This window comes from Xiphophorus maculatus, chromosome 1 (assembly GCF_002775205.1).
Source record: "Xiphophorus maculatus strain JP 163 A chromosome 1, X_maculatus-5.0-male, whole genome shotgun sequence".
Lineage (NCBI taxonomy): Eukaryota > Metazoa > Chordata > Actinopteri > Cyprinodontiformes > Poeciliidae > Xiphophorus > Xiphophorus maculatus.
In genome coordinates, this window is record NC_036443.1 from 25,565,387 (window position 1) to 25,580,348 (window position 14,962).

The 14,962-nt window shown below is 34.9% G+C and overlaps 1 protein-coding gene across 1 annotated transcript; it reads left to right on the forward strand.

Moving 5' to 3' along the window:
- Positions 1-6,570: 6,570 nt before the first annotated feature.
- On the forward strand, positions 6,571-9,536 carry srxn1 (sulfiredoxin 1). The gene is made up of 2 exons (XM_005798945.3): positions 6,571-6,865; positions 8,105-9,536. Exons 1-2 carry the CDS (start codon positions 6,626-6,628, stop codon positions 8,312-8,314), a joined length of 450 nt encoding a protein of 149 aa, XP_005799002.2. The 5' UTR covers positions 6,571-6,625; the 3' UTR covers positions 8,315-9,536.
- The last annotated feature ends 5,426 nt before the right edge of the window (positions 9,537-14,962 follow it).

The following is a 14,962-nucleotide window of genomic DNA, read 5'->3' on the forward strand; positions in this document are numbered from 1 at the left end:
CATTCTATGAGTTACTTTATAAAAAGTGATAAACGCTTTCAGGAGGTTTGAACTGCTTATTTGTTGTCATTTGCTTATTGAAGATTTGTTAATCAACTAATAAAAAACTGAAGACGATTGTACCACAACATTAATGTGACCGAATTAAATAAAAAAATAAATGCAGCAGCAGTTAGAAGTAGGTTTCTCACAGCTGAAAAGCAACCAACATTTTCTTTTTTATGGTAATTAGATTAACTCGTTTTTAACTCACCCTCAGTTTGACCCTACCCTTGCACCTGGCGCCCTCTGTTGGCTGATTTCCAAAAATTACAAATAAACAAATGTTTTACCAGCATAACATAATTGTGGATTCAGCTGAGGGAAGAGTTTTGGGAGGTTTTCACACACCTTTTTAAATGTTAGCATCCTTTACATGCTAGCACTGGTCAAAAATGCAACAAAACGTATTGAACAAGAAAAAGTTACAAAAACAAATCAACACAAATTATTTGATGGTTGCTTTGGGATTTGTGGTTACGTCTCAATATCAGCAATAACAATGAATGAATTATTAATGATGCTTAAATAATAAGGTATAGAGGTACGGCTGAAACTCACGATTATTTTAGTAAGGAATAGTCTATCAATTATTCTGACAATTAATCAATTAATAGGATATAAAATTGGCACATTTTGCAGATTTTTCATTTAACCACTTATGTATTTTTAAAGCATATTAGAAAAACAAACAGTCCAATTACTTTATAAAATAAAAACTGTTTCTTGCTTGAACATAGCATTCCTTTAATGAACGCTTGATTTTTTTTTGTAACTAAAGATGCATCTGCAGCTAAAAAATACACATCAAGATGTGAAAAGCTCAGCCATTTCTAATCAACTAACATCAATAACAGGCTGATCTGTTGACTGTTTTTTGGATTAACAAATTAATAATTAGATAGCAAAATGTGCTTAATATGATTTTTTTTTTTTTTATTGAATTTGAACTGAATTTGAGGAGTTCTGGATTGAACAGGTTTACCAAAAAATGCCTATTTTAATCTTAAATACAAAATATATATATTTTTGGTTCAATTTTTGTTTAATTATAGAGCTGAATATGTTCTTTTTAACAAAATGGCAATTTTTATAGTGTGTCTACTCCAGCAAATGATTAATTAATTCCTAAATCATTTCATCCCTATATAGAAAGGTACAAAAGCGCTTCGTAGAATTAAAAAATTTGTACCACAATCTGCACATTTCTTATTTTATTGACAAAAAAAACCAAATTTCCATCCAGATATAAACTGTAAACCAGTTAGCATTAATACTGACCGCCCAACAAGCCGTTCGAAGAATTATCCGGCACAGCCAGTCAGGACCAACCAACTGTAACTTCCCCTTTAAGAGCGAACAGTTTGTCTTTTCACATTCTGCATCACAGGAGAGATGCTCATTAAAAGCTCCTCCATTCCTCACTGTTTCATCAAGTGAGACTGCCAAGCTCTTTAACTCAGTGTTCTTGATGTTTGTGCTGTTTGTGTAAAAACCCATCTGTTTCCTCGCCTCTCTGTTGGCAGAGGGTCCACCTCATCCGTATGCTTCTCTTTTTGAAGTCATGTCAAAATCTCATTTTTATGCATCTACGATATCCAACTTGTCATCAGCACTCAGGCAAAAGTCAAAGAGGGCACTCCTTAAATAGCTCCTTTCTTTCCTTTATGTACAATGCATGCAGGAACGAGGACAGGAAAAGATTCACGGCCAGAAGATTTTAGGATTTGCAGAGCTGCTGTGATTAGTTGTTTAGCAGACCGAAAGGAGACTGAAACACATGAATGTTTTCTGCTTCAATAACAATAGTTTACAGACATTTTAAGAAATGATCAGCAAATATTTGTCATTGTTCATTTAATTTCTTTGTTACAGAATAGACAATTCCAGTCAGAAGTTTACATTCGGGCATGTATATTGTATTCATTTGAGTTTTTACCGATTCATTTTATTCGTTCTAAAATTTATCAACCCAATATGTTTAAATCCATAGGTTACATAGTACAAATCTAGTTTTTCGGCAGAACATTGATGAAAGGAAGGAAGTGAGGCAAGTTTAACATCAACAAGCACAGAGAGAGAGTTGTGGTTTCCAAACTGACGCCTTCAAGCTAAACTGAAATTTGCAGCAGCTCAAGGTTTTTAAACCTGACAACACTGTAACAACAGCCAAGCATGGTAGTAGTAGCATCATGCTGAGGGACTGCTTCACTCCCAATGGTCCTGGTACTTTGCTAACGATGGATGAAATGATGAAAAAAGAAAACTACCGCTTAATTCTTCAACTTCACTCTTAAATTTACTGATAAAACTTGGACACGGTTGTTGGAGAATTGGTCCAAACACACATCAGAACTAATTTTGTATGTCTAAATATTTTAGATACGCTTCTTGTGGAGCGTATCTAAAATATTTAAAAGAAAATTGTGAAGCTGAAAAACCTAAGCACAATCCTACTTGACTGGGAGCACCATCCATTTTCCTAGGAAGGAAGACTATAGATATATAGATTTTCACTGTGCCCATTAATGCATGTTAAGGTATATGTGGTGTTTGAATTATTAAAATAAGCAAGCGTTTTTAGAGGGGCCTCTAAAAAACCCCTCTAAACCCTTATTTGTTAGTTTTAGATTTTGTATACAGTTGTTGTCCCTAACCTCTCTGAGAGTACACTATATTGAAATTGTATAGCATGCAAGAAACTAACCAATTTATGTGAGTTATACCATTTCTGGTAAGAAACTGGGTCAACATGAGGCTTAAATTACATCAGAAGCTTATATTTAGATAAATATCTATGCAGTTGTATGTAGATATTTTGGTCTATGTGTAGAATTTTGATCATGACTGGTTTAGAGAAAATCCACAATGAATTCAAGACTGTGCCACCAGTTCTTGTTTTTAAAAATCATTGAAGTTGCATCATTACACCCTGAAAAAGAAACTATTAAGAGTGAAAACCTGTGACTAGATCTGTGGTTAACCAAATATCTATGAGTTATAATGCCTTTTTCTTTATTGGTTGTTACAAGTTGCAATGAAATCAATCAAAAAAAATGAGGTGATTAGTAGCTAAAGGAAATCACTGGCTGATGGCACCCTAATGATTTGTATAATGTATATTTAACGCTTCTTCTGAGGCTTTCTGTGCTTATATTTAAACATTAAGTGCTGAAATAATGTCCTTGTGCTTCTGGTGGTACTGTAAGGTTAATGAACTGAGCTAAGTGTAAATGAAAAGAAAGACAGCAGCTCAGTCCACACCTAAATAACCTCACTCTCAAGCACCACTTGTTCTCCCTTTGGATTTGAATACAGGGAGCAAATTTATTTCAAGGCACCGAAAGATCATTAAACAGAAATCTCATTCTGAAACGCTTTACTGTGAGGAGGAAGCAGAAAAATAATTTTGCAGATTCAGGCAGCAAAGCCTTTAACATCACTGCACGAATCAGTCATGGAGAAACATCCACTGTTGCTAAATCGTGTTGTGATTTCACAGGCCTCGTCTGTCACAAAGCTATACTTTGAAGGCTGGAAATCAGCATTAGAATAATTATCACTTTAAAAAGCATGTCAGCGTGTAGAAAAAGAAAGAACGATGAAGGAAGAAAGGCAGGAATAAATATAGCCTGCTTCTCCGACTAAAAGCTGGCAGGTAATTTTCTCCAGCTGCTCTATGTGTGACAATCCCACAGGGAGCGAAATCTAATATTAACAGCAAATTATTATGTGGGAACTGTTCTTCCATGACCCGCTGTTGTACCTGTGTGACTAACTCAATCTGAGTAATTGAGATATGTTAGCAAGTAGAATGCGGCCCTGCTGTGACAGCAGAGGGTTGTGTGGAGTGTAGCAGGACTCCAAAAACACCAAAACACCGGAGCTAATTTGCATGTCTATACGCCTTAACTGACAGGGTTCCCTCTCATCATGAGATGCTGGTTTATCTTCGCTGTTTAATATGGAATCTGAATGATAGTACAGCATAAATTTGACTCTGTTGTACAGAGAAAAAGGTGGAAAAAGTGCAAATTTTAGAGTATAAATATCGCATAGATACATGATTTTCTTCCCTGTTTTGTTTTTTTACAAATAAAAATCCAAACACTTATGTTTCTCTAACCTCATTTAGTCAAGATAATTTTGTAATTTTGCTCCAGTCTGAAGTTATTTGCAGCATCTAACAGAATTGCATTTCAGCTCATGTGTTTTTCTTTAGCATCCACGGTTCTGCTAAAGAAAAGCCTCCTCACAGCATGATGCTGCCACCACCATTTCTCACCATGGAAATGGTGTGTGTGTTCACCTTCCCTCAAACAGCATTTTGCTTTGAAATGAAAGCTACATTTTGGTCTCATCTGACCAGCGCATCTTTGATTTGTGTCCATCAAAATTTCAGCAAAACATGCTATGGCTTTATTTTAACAGTTTCATTCTATTTCCTATATTTTGGGTGTAGTCGTTAAGCATTTTGGTCAACTATTGTTGTTTTTAAATGTGCTATATAAATAAGTTTGACAGTAAATTTTAAACTTCGTGCTGATATTGAACTTGACCATAAGGCCAAAACATTTAGCACATTTACCAGCACTGCATCACAGAAGACATTTCCTCTGCATTATTAAAGTTTATACAACACTGAAATCATGGTAAATTATTACAAACTCTATATAAACCTCCTTTATGCTGTAACTGATCCCTGTGTGACCAATTAATCAGCATGAAAAGCGCTGTCACTCTAGTTCAAAGAATTTCTAATAATTCAGAATAACTACCTGCCTCTCCTGTCCAAAAAAAATCATTTTTAATTGTCTCATTAAAAGTTGTTGTGGCTTTGTGTTGGGAAAACAATAATACTACCGTTTCTGCTTGAATGCAGCAGATCTTTAATGATTTCCACCTACCTGTGCAAAGCTATGAGTCCTGATGTCCTCTTTGTAACCACAGCAACCCAGCTGGTTTGTTAAAATTCCTGCAAAAATAAAAAAACACAGAAAAGTTTGATCGCTTTGAAGGAGCAGGCCTACATCACACAACAAAACAAAACAAGGACCTCATTAAAAGTACTGTCATCAAAGGTTATGTTTTACTTTGTAACCGGCTGACTAACTGCTGGAGTGAATTTTAATGACAAGCATTTCATCTGAACAGGTGTTTTGCATTGGTTTAGTTCTACATAAACACGCTTATAATAACATTTTTATGTAATAAGACAATCTTAATAATTGGACAGTAAAAAAAAAAAATGTTTTAACAGTTTGTTAATTTTATCAGCGCTATCATCACTCCTTTATCTATCCAACTCTGTAAGAGAAGGTTGGAGAGTTGACAGATCCAGGAGACAATCCCATAAATGCACAACCTCAAAGAGCTATTTGAATACATTATGCATTAGTGAGACTAAAACAAAAATATGACCTTTATTATTTAATCTACGTTTGGTTTGATACTTAATGTCTTCTTACCTGGAAAGTCAATGGTCTGTGGCTCCAGAGCCTCCTGCAGCTCTTTGGGCCATACACAGCTGTTACACAGTGGTACATAACAACTGTAACAAAAAATACATAACAATTATTTTGATAAATTTAATCAGACTAATTTTATCAGTTCTTCTGTTTTCCAAAAAACAGTTGGTTCAAGTCATGGCTGCAAATTATCTGTTATTTATTTACTAAGTTAATTTCAGTACTTCTTTGTGATTCATTATTATAGAAAAAACTCAAACAGCTTCATTCTCTACACATATTTTTATAAGTTTGATTTAAATTTTTTTTCCCTAAAATTAGACATAAAAATTGTTGCTTAGTTTCACCAAAGGAGAAAAAAAAAGATATGTTTCAAACGTAAATCTTCTATGAGTTTTGTAGTTCGAGACTAATTTAACTCAGGAAATGGGAGTACAAAAATCACTCTTTGGATGTAAAAGTTCTTGACCCCTGATAGGTATTTTCACTCCCATGTACCGTCAACACTGTTTGCTACAAACATTTAAAGTAGCAAATAATGTAAAAATAAATTGCCAACTAGCAATAATTTTTTTTTAATGAAAAAAGACAGCATTATCCAAAATCTCTTGACTAAAATTATATTTAAAATATATTTGCTCACTTTTTTTTATTTATTACGGTTTAAATATAAATAAACTGGGGGGAAAAACGCTGTTAACATTTAAAAGCACGGAGACATGCACCTCGTACAAGTATGAAACAGCCTCACTTTGTAACAAGGTTAACATTTTTAGCTAGTCCGCCATTAAAACAAAATGTAAAGACGACAATAACTTGTTTAAATTCCAGTAGAAAGCAATTTTATTTTAGCGTTATTTTGTTAGTAGGCATTTAGTACCAAAAACCTTAAGTAGCTAATAATATGAGCTAAACACAAATACAAAATTAACAAAGAAAAAGGAAAATAGTTGACTTCACTTACTCCATCCTTTGCTGACCAGCTACAAATAGGGCGGGGCGTTTTTATTGATCGACGCTGACGGTGACCAATCAAATTCCTCCGTTGGTAACGGACGAAAAAGTTCAGGAAGTAGCTTGCAGCAGCTGGTAGTGTTTATGCCAGGAGGTTTTAGCCAATGTTTCGGGTTTTTCGGGTGGATAAAACACAGCTAAAACAGATTTTTCTGTTCAGTAGAAAAATGTCTAAAATGCCTACTGAATGTGGCACGGCAGATGTTAAAAACAGTGGCGACAACAGGTCGGTTCATTCGGACACCATCCAGGAGGTTCACAACGTCCCTATTCAGGTGATCATCAGACCGTTTCCCTCGGAGCTGGACGAGCAGAAAGTCCAAAGTCTGATGGATACAATTAAGGTAACCTAATTATTTTTAATGACTACATAAACAGCCGTTTTTGTGTTATAACTGGAAAATATTGTCTTGAATTTAAACCGAAAACTAACACTGTTAAATGACTATTCGCAACCCTCTGAGGTATTATCTGATTGGTGGTTTGAGCTCTTTATCACTGTGGTATAGCCAGTCTTCATCATGCATTTTATACATTTAACTTTCTAGTACTATTGAATTCATTATAATAATGTGTTAATATAAGGTGACACTTGAATTCTGTACAAAGCCAAAAATAAACCATTACCAGAAACATAAATAATTGTTTAAGACTAAGTAAATGTATAAGTTAACAGGGAATCACATTTTAAAATACAAGAAAAAAGGTTGTGTATTAGTAAATGGAGTCAAATGTTGGTATTATTTGAATATTGAACTTGCACAATGTCAAAACCTGAAACTGTTCAAATTGGCATATAAACATATGGTTATTGCTGGATGTAATATATAATGTTTCCAGTAAATTTTTGTTGGTGGTTTTGTTGTTGATGCTGGTTTTGTTTCATGCTGAAATTTAAAGAAATAATAATTGTTCTTTCACTAAAGTTAAAATTAAATAGATACTATATCAAGTAACTTTTAAATACAGGCTTTTATATGTATGGATTATAAATGCAGTAAATGTAAGCTAATCTAGGTGATTAAGGAGTGGGAATTGTGATATGTTTATACTTTCACACACTCTTGAATATGTAAAACAAAAGTTTTGACATGCTTCATGCTATATTTTTTGTACATATCCAAAAAATAAACAAACTTTTCAAAAAAAATCAAGTGATTTAGTTTTTTATGTTCACATGATTGCATTAAAATCCTTTTTCCTGTCAGACCATTTTTCCCTCTCTATTCTTAAATAAAATTTTAATTTTCAATATAAGCATATTGTTTTTAACATTAAACATCAGCAGTGCGGTTTTAAATTGTACAAATCCATAAATTTTATAAGTTGTGATATGAAATGATACAAACATTGCGTGTCATTTTTACTGCTCTTTCTCGCACTGTGCATATTTTTGTAAAGAACCTTTATATGTGTTACTCCAGACACCCCCAGAACTGTTGAATTAATAATAATATATTTATAGTTTAATTATGAAAGGGCAAGAAAGTTATTTCACTTTAAAACATGTTTTTGTAATACTTGCATGTGTCGTGCTTTGGTGCTATTGTGTGCCCTAATTGACGTTTCGCCTTTCCTTCCAGGAGACGCCAGACATCAGCGTTGTTCCTCCTATTGATGTTCTTTGGATCAAAGGCAGAGAGGGAGGAAATTACTACTACTCATTCGGAGGCTGTCACAGGTTTGCTGCCTATCAGAGGCTCCACATGCCAACCATCCCAGCCAAACTCATCAGATCAAGCATCTCAGACCTCAAGACTTACTTGGGGGCTTCAACGCCTGATCTACGATAATTTTTTTTACTTTTTGTTGTTTTGACTCGCTATATCAGAAGTGTCCAACTCCAGGCCTCAATTGAATTATGAATTTCTGCAGATTTCTAATAGTGAGCCACTCATTTCATTTAAGTTATATGTGTAAAACTCAAGGCTCGTGGGCCAAATCTGGTCCGCCGAAGCTTCTTATGTCGTCCTCTAGATTTCAGAGGGACACGTAAATAGAAACTTTACGTGTCTGATCCGTAAAGTTGTGTATTTAAACAACAGGTGTGTATTTAAATATTATTTTATCAATCAAATCACTTTTTTTACATGTATACTGCCAAATTACATCAGTCAGTCCCTTCAGTTTTTGTGACTCTGCAATTGCATAAATTCAACAGATGCCTGCAATTTTTTGCGTTAATATAAAATTGAGAGTTCATGGCAAATTTTCCACAAAAGTCAAAAACATTAAAGTGATGTTTACTCCCACCAAAAGGTGGCAGTATGTCTTCCTCCTACTGCACTGTTCTCTCAGCCTTATGTGATGTACAAGTTATAGTCCATGATTGATATGGTGAGTAACAAAAAGACAAATTTACCTTCAGATAAGCAAAAAATTGCAAAATTCCTTGCAGATATTTCTAAATTGGCTCCACAGAAATGTCTGTGACTTTAATTTTTTTTAAATCACAAAAACAATTATGAAATCCAGGATGGACTAATCAGTGTGAAAAGATATCAAGAAGAACTTGTTTAATGGAGACAAACTATTTATAAATATCCTGACATAACTGGCCGTTTAATAAATAGAGGTTTCAAAATGGATTTGAAACCCCTGATTTAGATGTTTTCAATCATTATAATATGTAAAATGCTTTTGACTCCAGACTTTAGACGTCACATCACTACTGTTTGCTCGGGAGGATCATACTGTGACTGCCAGCTACAGCAGGTGATTACAATGCACAGGATTTACCAGCAGGGGGAAACAAAGCTCTGGATGTACACACATTCCTCACGTCAAATCGCTGCATGTTTAAATGTTTAGTTTTATTAATCAAATACTTCTCAGTAGATTAAAGCTGTATATACCGTCTTAAATTTTGCATAAGAAACTGAATCCATGATTCATTATGTGGTTGATTGTTTCTCTGTTGTGGCAGGTTAAGTTGTTGTAGTTGTGGATTTATTTATATAAAGAAGACAATCTAATATTTTCTTCTTTATTTACTTTAATTTGACTTAAATAAAGTCAAATGACCAACAGAAACAAATGTATAAATATTTTCTTATGTTGAACCTTTTTTTTATTCCAACCACAGCAGGACTCTGCTATTTTCTAATATATTTTTAAACAATTCTGGTCTGAAATGAAAAGAGTAAATTATCATTTTAATTAGCCACACATTCCATAAAAAAACCCAATATTTTAATATATTTAAAAAAAAATATTTTTATGTTTGTTAGACAGTTGAGGTTTTCAGATGTTCTCCCTGTTTCTTTACACGCAGTCGGCTTTAACTCTGACATTGTAGACAGCACAGGAGATTAGAGACCAGATGTTTTGTTGGAGGAGTCAGATGTTCAGAGAATATCCCGATGACACAATGCAAGATGGTGTTGAGTCTTGCAAAATTATCCCATTCTGCCTGTCATCAGACTTCTGTTTCCATCGTCTCTTAGAAGGATCAAAAATCCTCCTAACAAAATATCATGTAAAATTTTTACTAATTCATGTACAATTTAAATAATTTGTGTTATATGCAGTGCATAGCAGCAATAATTTCATAAATACATAAACTTCCTTGTGTATGTTTTTATTTTGAGTTGCTGAGAGTGGCTCACTAAATCAAGTTGGACAGCTGCTCTCCTGCCTCGGCGGAAGGAACTGAAGTTTTGCCGAATAACATAGGTAAAATATAGACGAGGCTTTTCCTACATTAGTGTTCTCACAGTGTGAGCTGGGAGCCGTTTGACGATCTCCCTTTGTGGCCATCGAGGAAATGAAGGGCGACCCGGGGCCAGCTTTAACCGACGGGCCCAAAAGGACTCTGAATCGTCGCGTGTGAGAAGATTTCCTGCAGCTCACTCACTGTCTGGAAGTAACCATATCCTCAAAGGGGGTTTGACACGCAATACCGGTCTGAAAAAACGCATTGCACCTGTTGCTGCTGGGACCGCTTTCCATGGGTGGTTTTACGCGCTTTCTCTTTGAGGATTTCAAACAATCAGAGGGCTAAGGGAGAGGAACTGGTTCAGGCCGTGTGATTTTTTGTTTTTTCCTTTGTTTTACTTAGTTGTCTGTGTTGTTTGTTTATTTGTAAAAGTGTTGATTAATTATATTATTTGTAAACTGCTTACCTACATTTTAAGGTTTAGATTTTTTTTACCCTTACTGTAAGTTTGCTGGAAAAAGTTCAGTTTCTCATGAACATAAAAAAATAATAACATACAGATGTGGAGAGATCCTTTATCTGGTGTAGAGATTATAATGTCTCATAAATTGGATCATAATTGTTGAAGCTACAGAATTATTATCAGACTTGGACATGGTTGCCTAGGAGCAAGAAGGTCTTGGGTTCGAATCCCAGTCTAGAACCTTCATGGACTTTCCATCTTCTTCCTGTGTGAGCATGGCTTCTCTCCAGGTACTCTGACTTCCTTCCACAGTCCAAAAATGTGCTGTTATGTTAACTGGTTTTTTCAGTTAATTGGTAATTGGCCATTTTTTCAGGGTGTGTTAATGATATACTTCATACATGCAGAATGAAAAATGTAAAAGAAATATTGACATTTTATTTGAAAAGTGATGAAACTGATGAATCTTTATGATTAAGTAGAGATTAAAGGTGGAGTATTATGTAAAATAATACTCAGACCACCCGTCCCCCACTCTGCTCCTTCAGACTAGTGGCAGCAGCAATTAGAAAACAGTCTGCTGATCTCTTCATAGGAACTGCTTCTCAGTTCAGTGCTTTTAAAAATGGTTGTAAACATCATACTGGAGGAGCGCTGTTGTGATGGCACTCTGAATGCAACATATCGGAAAGAGAAGGAGCTTCTTAAAGAGACAGAGGCCCAATTTCAAGGCATCAAATTGTGAAGTCTATTTTCTTTTACGTCATATTTAATATATGCAGTATTTTTATAATAACTGAAGCTAAGGTAGTTACTTGATGGTGTCACAAATTGTCACTGTGTGCCTGGAAAATACATAATACTGCCCTTGTAAAAACATTTAACTTGATCAAATCTCTAATAATTTCTTTCTTAAAATGAAAAGGTTCAATTTAAGGCTTTCTCGCATAACTTGGCGTTCTAAATACAAGAAAACGATTGGAAAGGGAATAGAAAAAGGACTTTAAACAGAAGATAGCCTTTGAGGTCCAGCAGGTCCTTGCACATTAAATCAGCCCTAGATAGACTAAGCTGCTTTACTCTTTGCCTTGGGTTTTGTTGTGTCACCTGTCAGTGAACCGGACAGCGTTCCTTGACCCGTGGTTCTGAACGTCCCGTTTCTTAGCTCAGTGGAGGAGGGAAATCACTGCGCAACATCTGTTCAACCCGGCCTCAAGGTTGACTCTCCCGGGAGGGTTTTCTTCTGGCACTGGCATACTCTGGATCCAGGACCAAATGCTGACCAATTTGAAAAACTATCCTGCTCCATAAACTGGATTCTAGTCTCTCCTGTAGGTGAAAGAGGCAAAAATAATCAGAATTTTAACTTTTGCTAACCTTTGCTGGTACTGGTTCTGTAACCCTTACTCTGTAATTTTTTCATGTGTCTCTTTAAACTATTTGAGCATTTACCATCTGTCACCTCATCAATAATTATTGGGAATCAAACATTTATCTTTTTGATATTAAAAAATGTTGTTTACATCTTTCAGAGACAGTTTCATAACTTTAGATAACCCTGGCAGGACCTGCAGTGTTCCTCCTTCAAGGTCTCTCATAGTATTGAAATGTTTTAAGCAGGGACAAAATTAAATGTGTATCTAGTTAAACACTTGAAGTCATATCTTCCAGAATAAGAGCAACAAACAATCCTCTATAAGGTGTTGAAAACATATTGGTTATTTTTAAATGCTTTGGAAATCATCATAATTTTCCCCCTACTTCAAATTTTATATTAAAATACACCGAATTGTATAGTTATGACATGATAAAATGCAGCAAAGTTTAAATGGTATGAATGATTTTGCAAGGCTATAGCCACAGATAGATTTAAGACATTTTTTTATTTCTTCTGGTAGAGCCAGGATAAGTTCTATTAAACAATTTTTAGTTGTAACAGTCCGGTTTTAAAGGGAATCCTTTATGCAAAATTCACATTTTACACATTTTTAAACTTCCTTTTGATTCTCAAGTTCTGCTAACAACAGCTGAAAAACTTCCTGATTGTTAACTCGCATTCAGTGCACACTGCTCCGTTACCTAGCAACCCCAGGCGAGTCTAGCCCGTCACCTAGCAACCCAAGAAGAGTTCATTCACTTTAGGTCAGCTGGTTTTACCACTGTATGTGCTGTACAATGGCTGCTGGAAATGATAAGTGTTCTTTGTTGTTGATTTAACATCCAGAAATCACTTGCTGCATTCTTGTTGGCCGTGCAGGAGGCTCTACTAATGCTTTTCAAAGATGTACGGTTGTATAATTGCAAATCTGTTTGCAGTTATTTTCACACGTGAGTGGAAACGTGGAGTTGGGGGGCGTGACCAACAGCAGCTTATTTGGATTTAAAGTGACAGCCCACTCCGAGACTAAAATCTCATTATGTAAGAATTATTTAGTGCAAAAATTGTAATGAACAATCTAAGCAATCCTAAGCTGTTCAAGGAAGCATAATAGGTCACCTTTCAAATAATCTACTCTGGACAAATGACAAAACTTCCACTTTATTCAAGCCATTTAGCTCCACATCTAGCAGCAGATGGCAATTTCATAAGTAATGTTTGGATGTTGTACATTTCTTGCAGTTGCCCAAAAATAAGACATCCAGTAGGTCATTCTGAATTCCAGTTTTTGACTTTTAAAGGACAATAAATCCACAGATGAACCTTACCTAGAAGTCTGTTGTTCAACTTGAAGCTAACCTGATCAATGACCCACTGCAACATGTGTTTAAAGTCATAAACGTTGCAATTTACCAGTGTGTTGAATGAAAAGTTGCTTTAACAGCTCATTTTAAGGCCATGATGAAACCTTTTGTGCAGTGTTGGTCAGTAAAGCAAAGTGAAGTCAAGTTTGGGCATCTTTACTGCTACTTGTTTTGTTGTAGCATAGCTAATTTTAAAGATTAAACCTGTTTTTCCCGATGCATGCGTGGGTTCTCTCCAGGTACTCTGGTTTCCTCCCAGTTCAGTTCAAAAACATGAATGTTGGGTTAATTGGTCTTTATAAATTGCTCTTAGATGTTAGTGTGTGTGTGTGCGTGTGTGTGTGCATGTTTGTCTACCCTGTGTGTCTCTGTGTTGTTCTGTGGATGAAATGGTGACCTGTCCAGGCCCTGTGACCCTTGTGACCTTTGTGACCCTACTTCTTGCTCATTGACTACTGGAGACGGCCACCAGCTCACTTGTAGATTAACTGTCAAAAACATACAGTTTTTCTTCTTCTTTTTCACCGCTTTTACTAATGTTAGTCTTTTTCTTTTATGCCTTTCCTCTTTTCTGTATTTGGTGATTTCTAAAGTCTGAACAAGTTTTCCAAACATGTCTCTTGTCAGATTACTAACTAGATATGATTTATTAGTTTTTCTTCGCATTGTCTTTCTATTCAGCAGAATATGTTTTAATTCAAAACTATGTAGCAAAAGCGACAGTCGATATTTAATGGTGCTAGATTTGTAAAAGATAATTGTTAAGTCTAAAACTGAAAGATTGGACTCATTAAGTGAAAAAAAAATACAATTTTGGTAATTCTTCACCTGTTTTCCTGGGGTCTTATCTAAATTGGAAAAGACAAGTGAAAACACCAATTGAAGCAGATGTTTTCTGATTTTTATAAATCAGGAATTGCAGTGAACAAACTGTATTACAGAAAGTTTACTCAATAAAACATACATTATCTGCAGCATAATTCATTAAAATGGCACACTCTATTGACGTATGATAGAAAATGTACATACGTAGGCACACTTAATGATATTCTAGACCTCAGCATGTTGCAATAGGCAATAAATCAATCGCATGATAAATTAATACGAGCTGAATATTTTCTACTTGCATAATTTATCGTTTTTCTCATTTCTTTCTCTCGTTCTACTAAAAACTGGATGACAAAAGTCTTCAGGTTGGTTTTTTGTGAAGGACAAATTTGTTTACAGAGACTAATAGCTCAATTTATTTGTTGTTTCTGGTGTTTTATTTATTTTGTATATTTAAAATGTCTTCCAGTTCCAGTGTTAAATGTTGATTCAAATTTAAAGATTATTGAGGTTTGAGAATATGTTCTTACATCATTATACTATTAACTTTATATTACTTAAAAATTGTCAATATTATCGTTTATCGTGATAACTTCGGGAACAATTTATCATCCAGCAAAACTTGTGATTGTGACCATTAGACCATTGCTTCAGGAAATTAATTCATCAATTAATTTCTTTACCTCAAGTAAACATGTACATGTGGTTCCTCTGCTTTTGTGCATGTTTATTTGTACTTTTACTTAAGTA

Excerpts from the sequence above, each read along its gene's own strand:
- srxn1 (XM_005798945.3), top strand. The coding sequence starts at position 6,626 with ATGTTTCGGGTTTTTCGGGTGGATAAAACACAGCTAAAACAGATTTTT. Across the intron at positions 6,866-8,104 it reads GTCTGATGGATACAATTAAG|GAGACGCCAGACATCAGCGT; the intron begins GTAACCTAATTA and ends CTTTCCTTCCAG.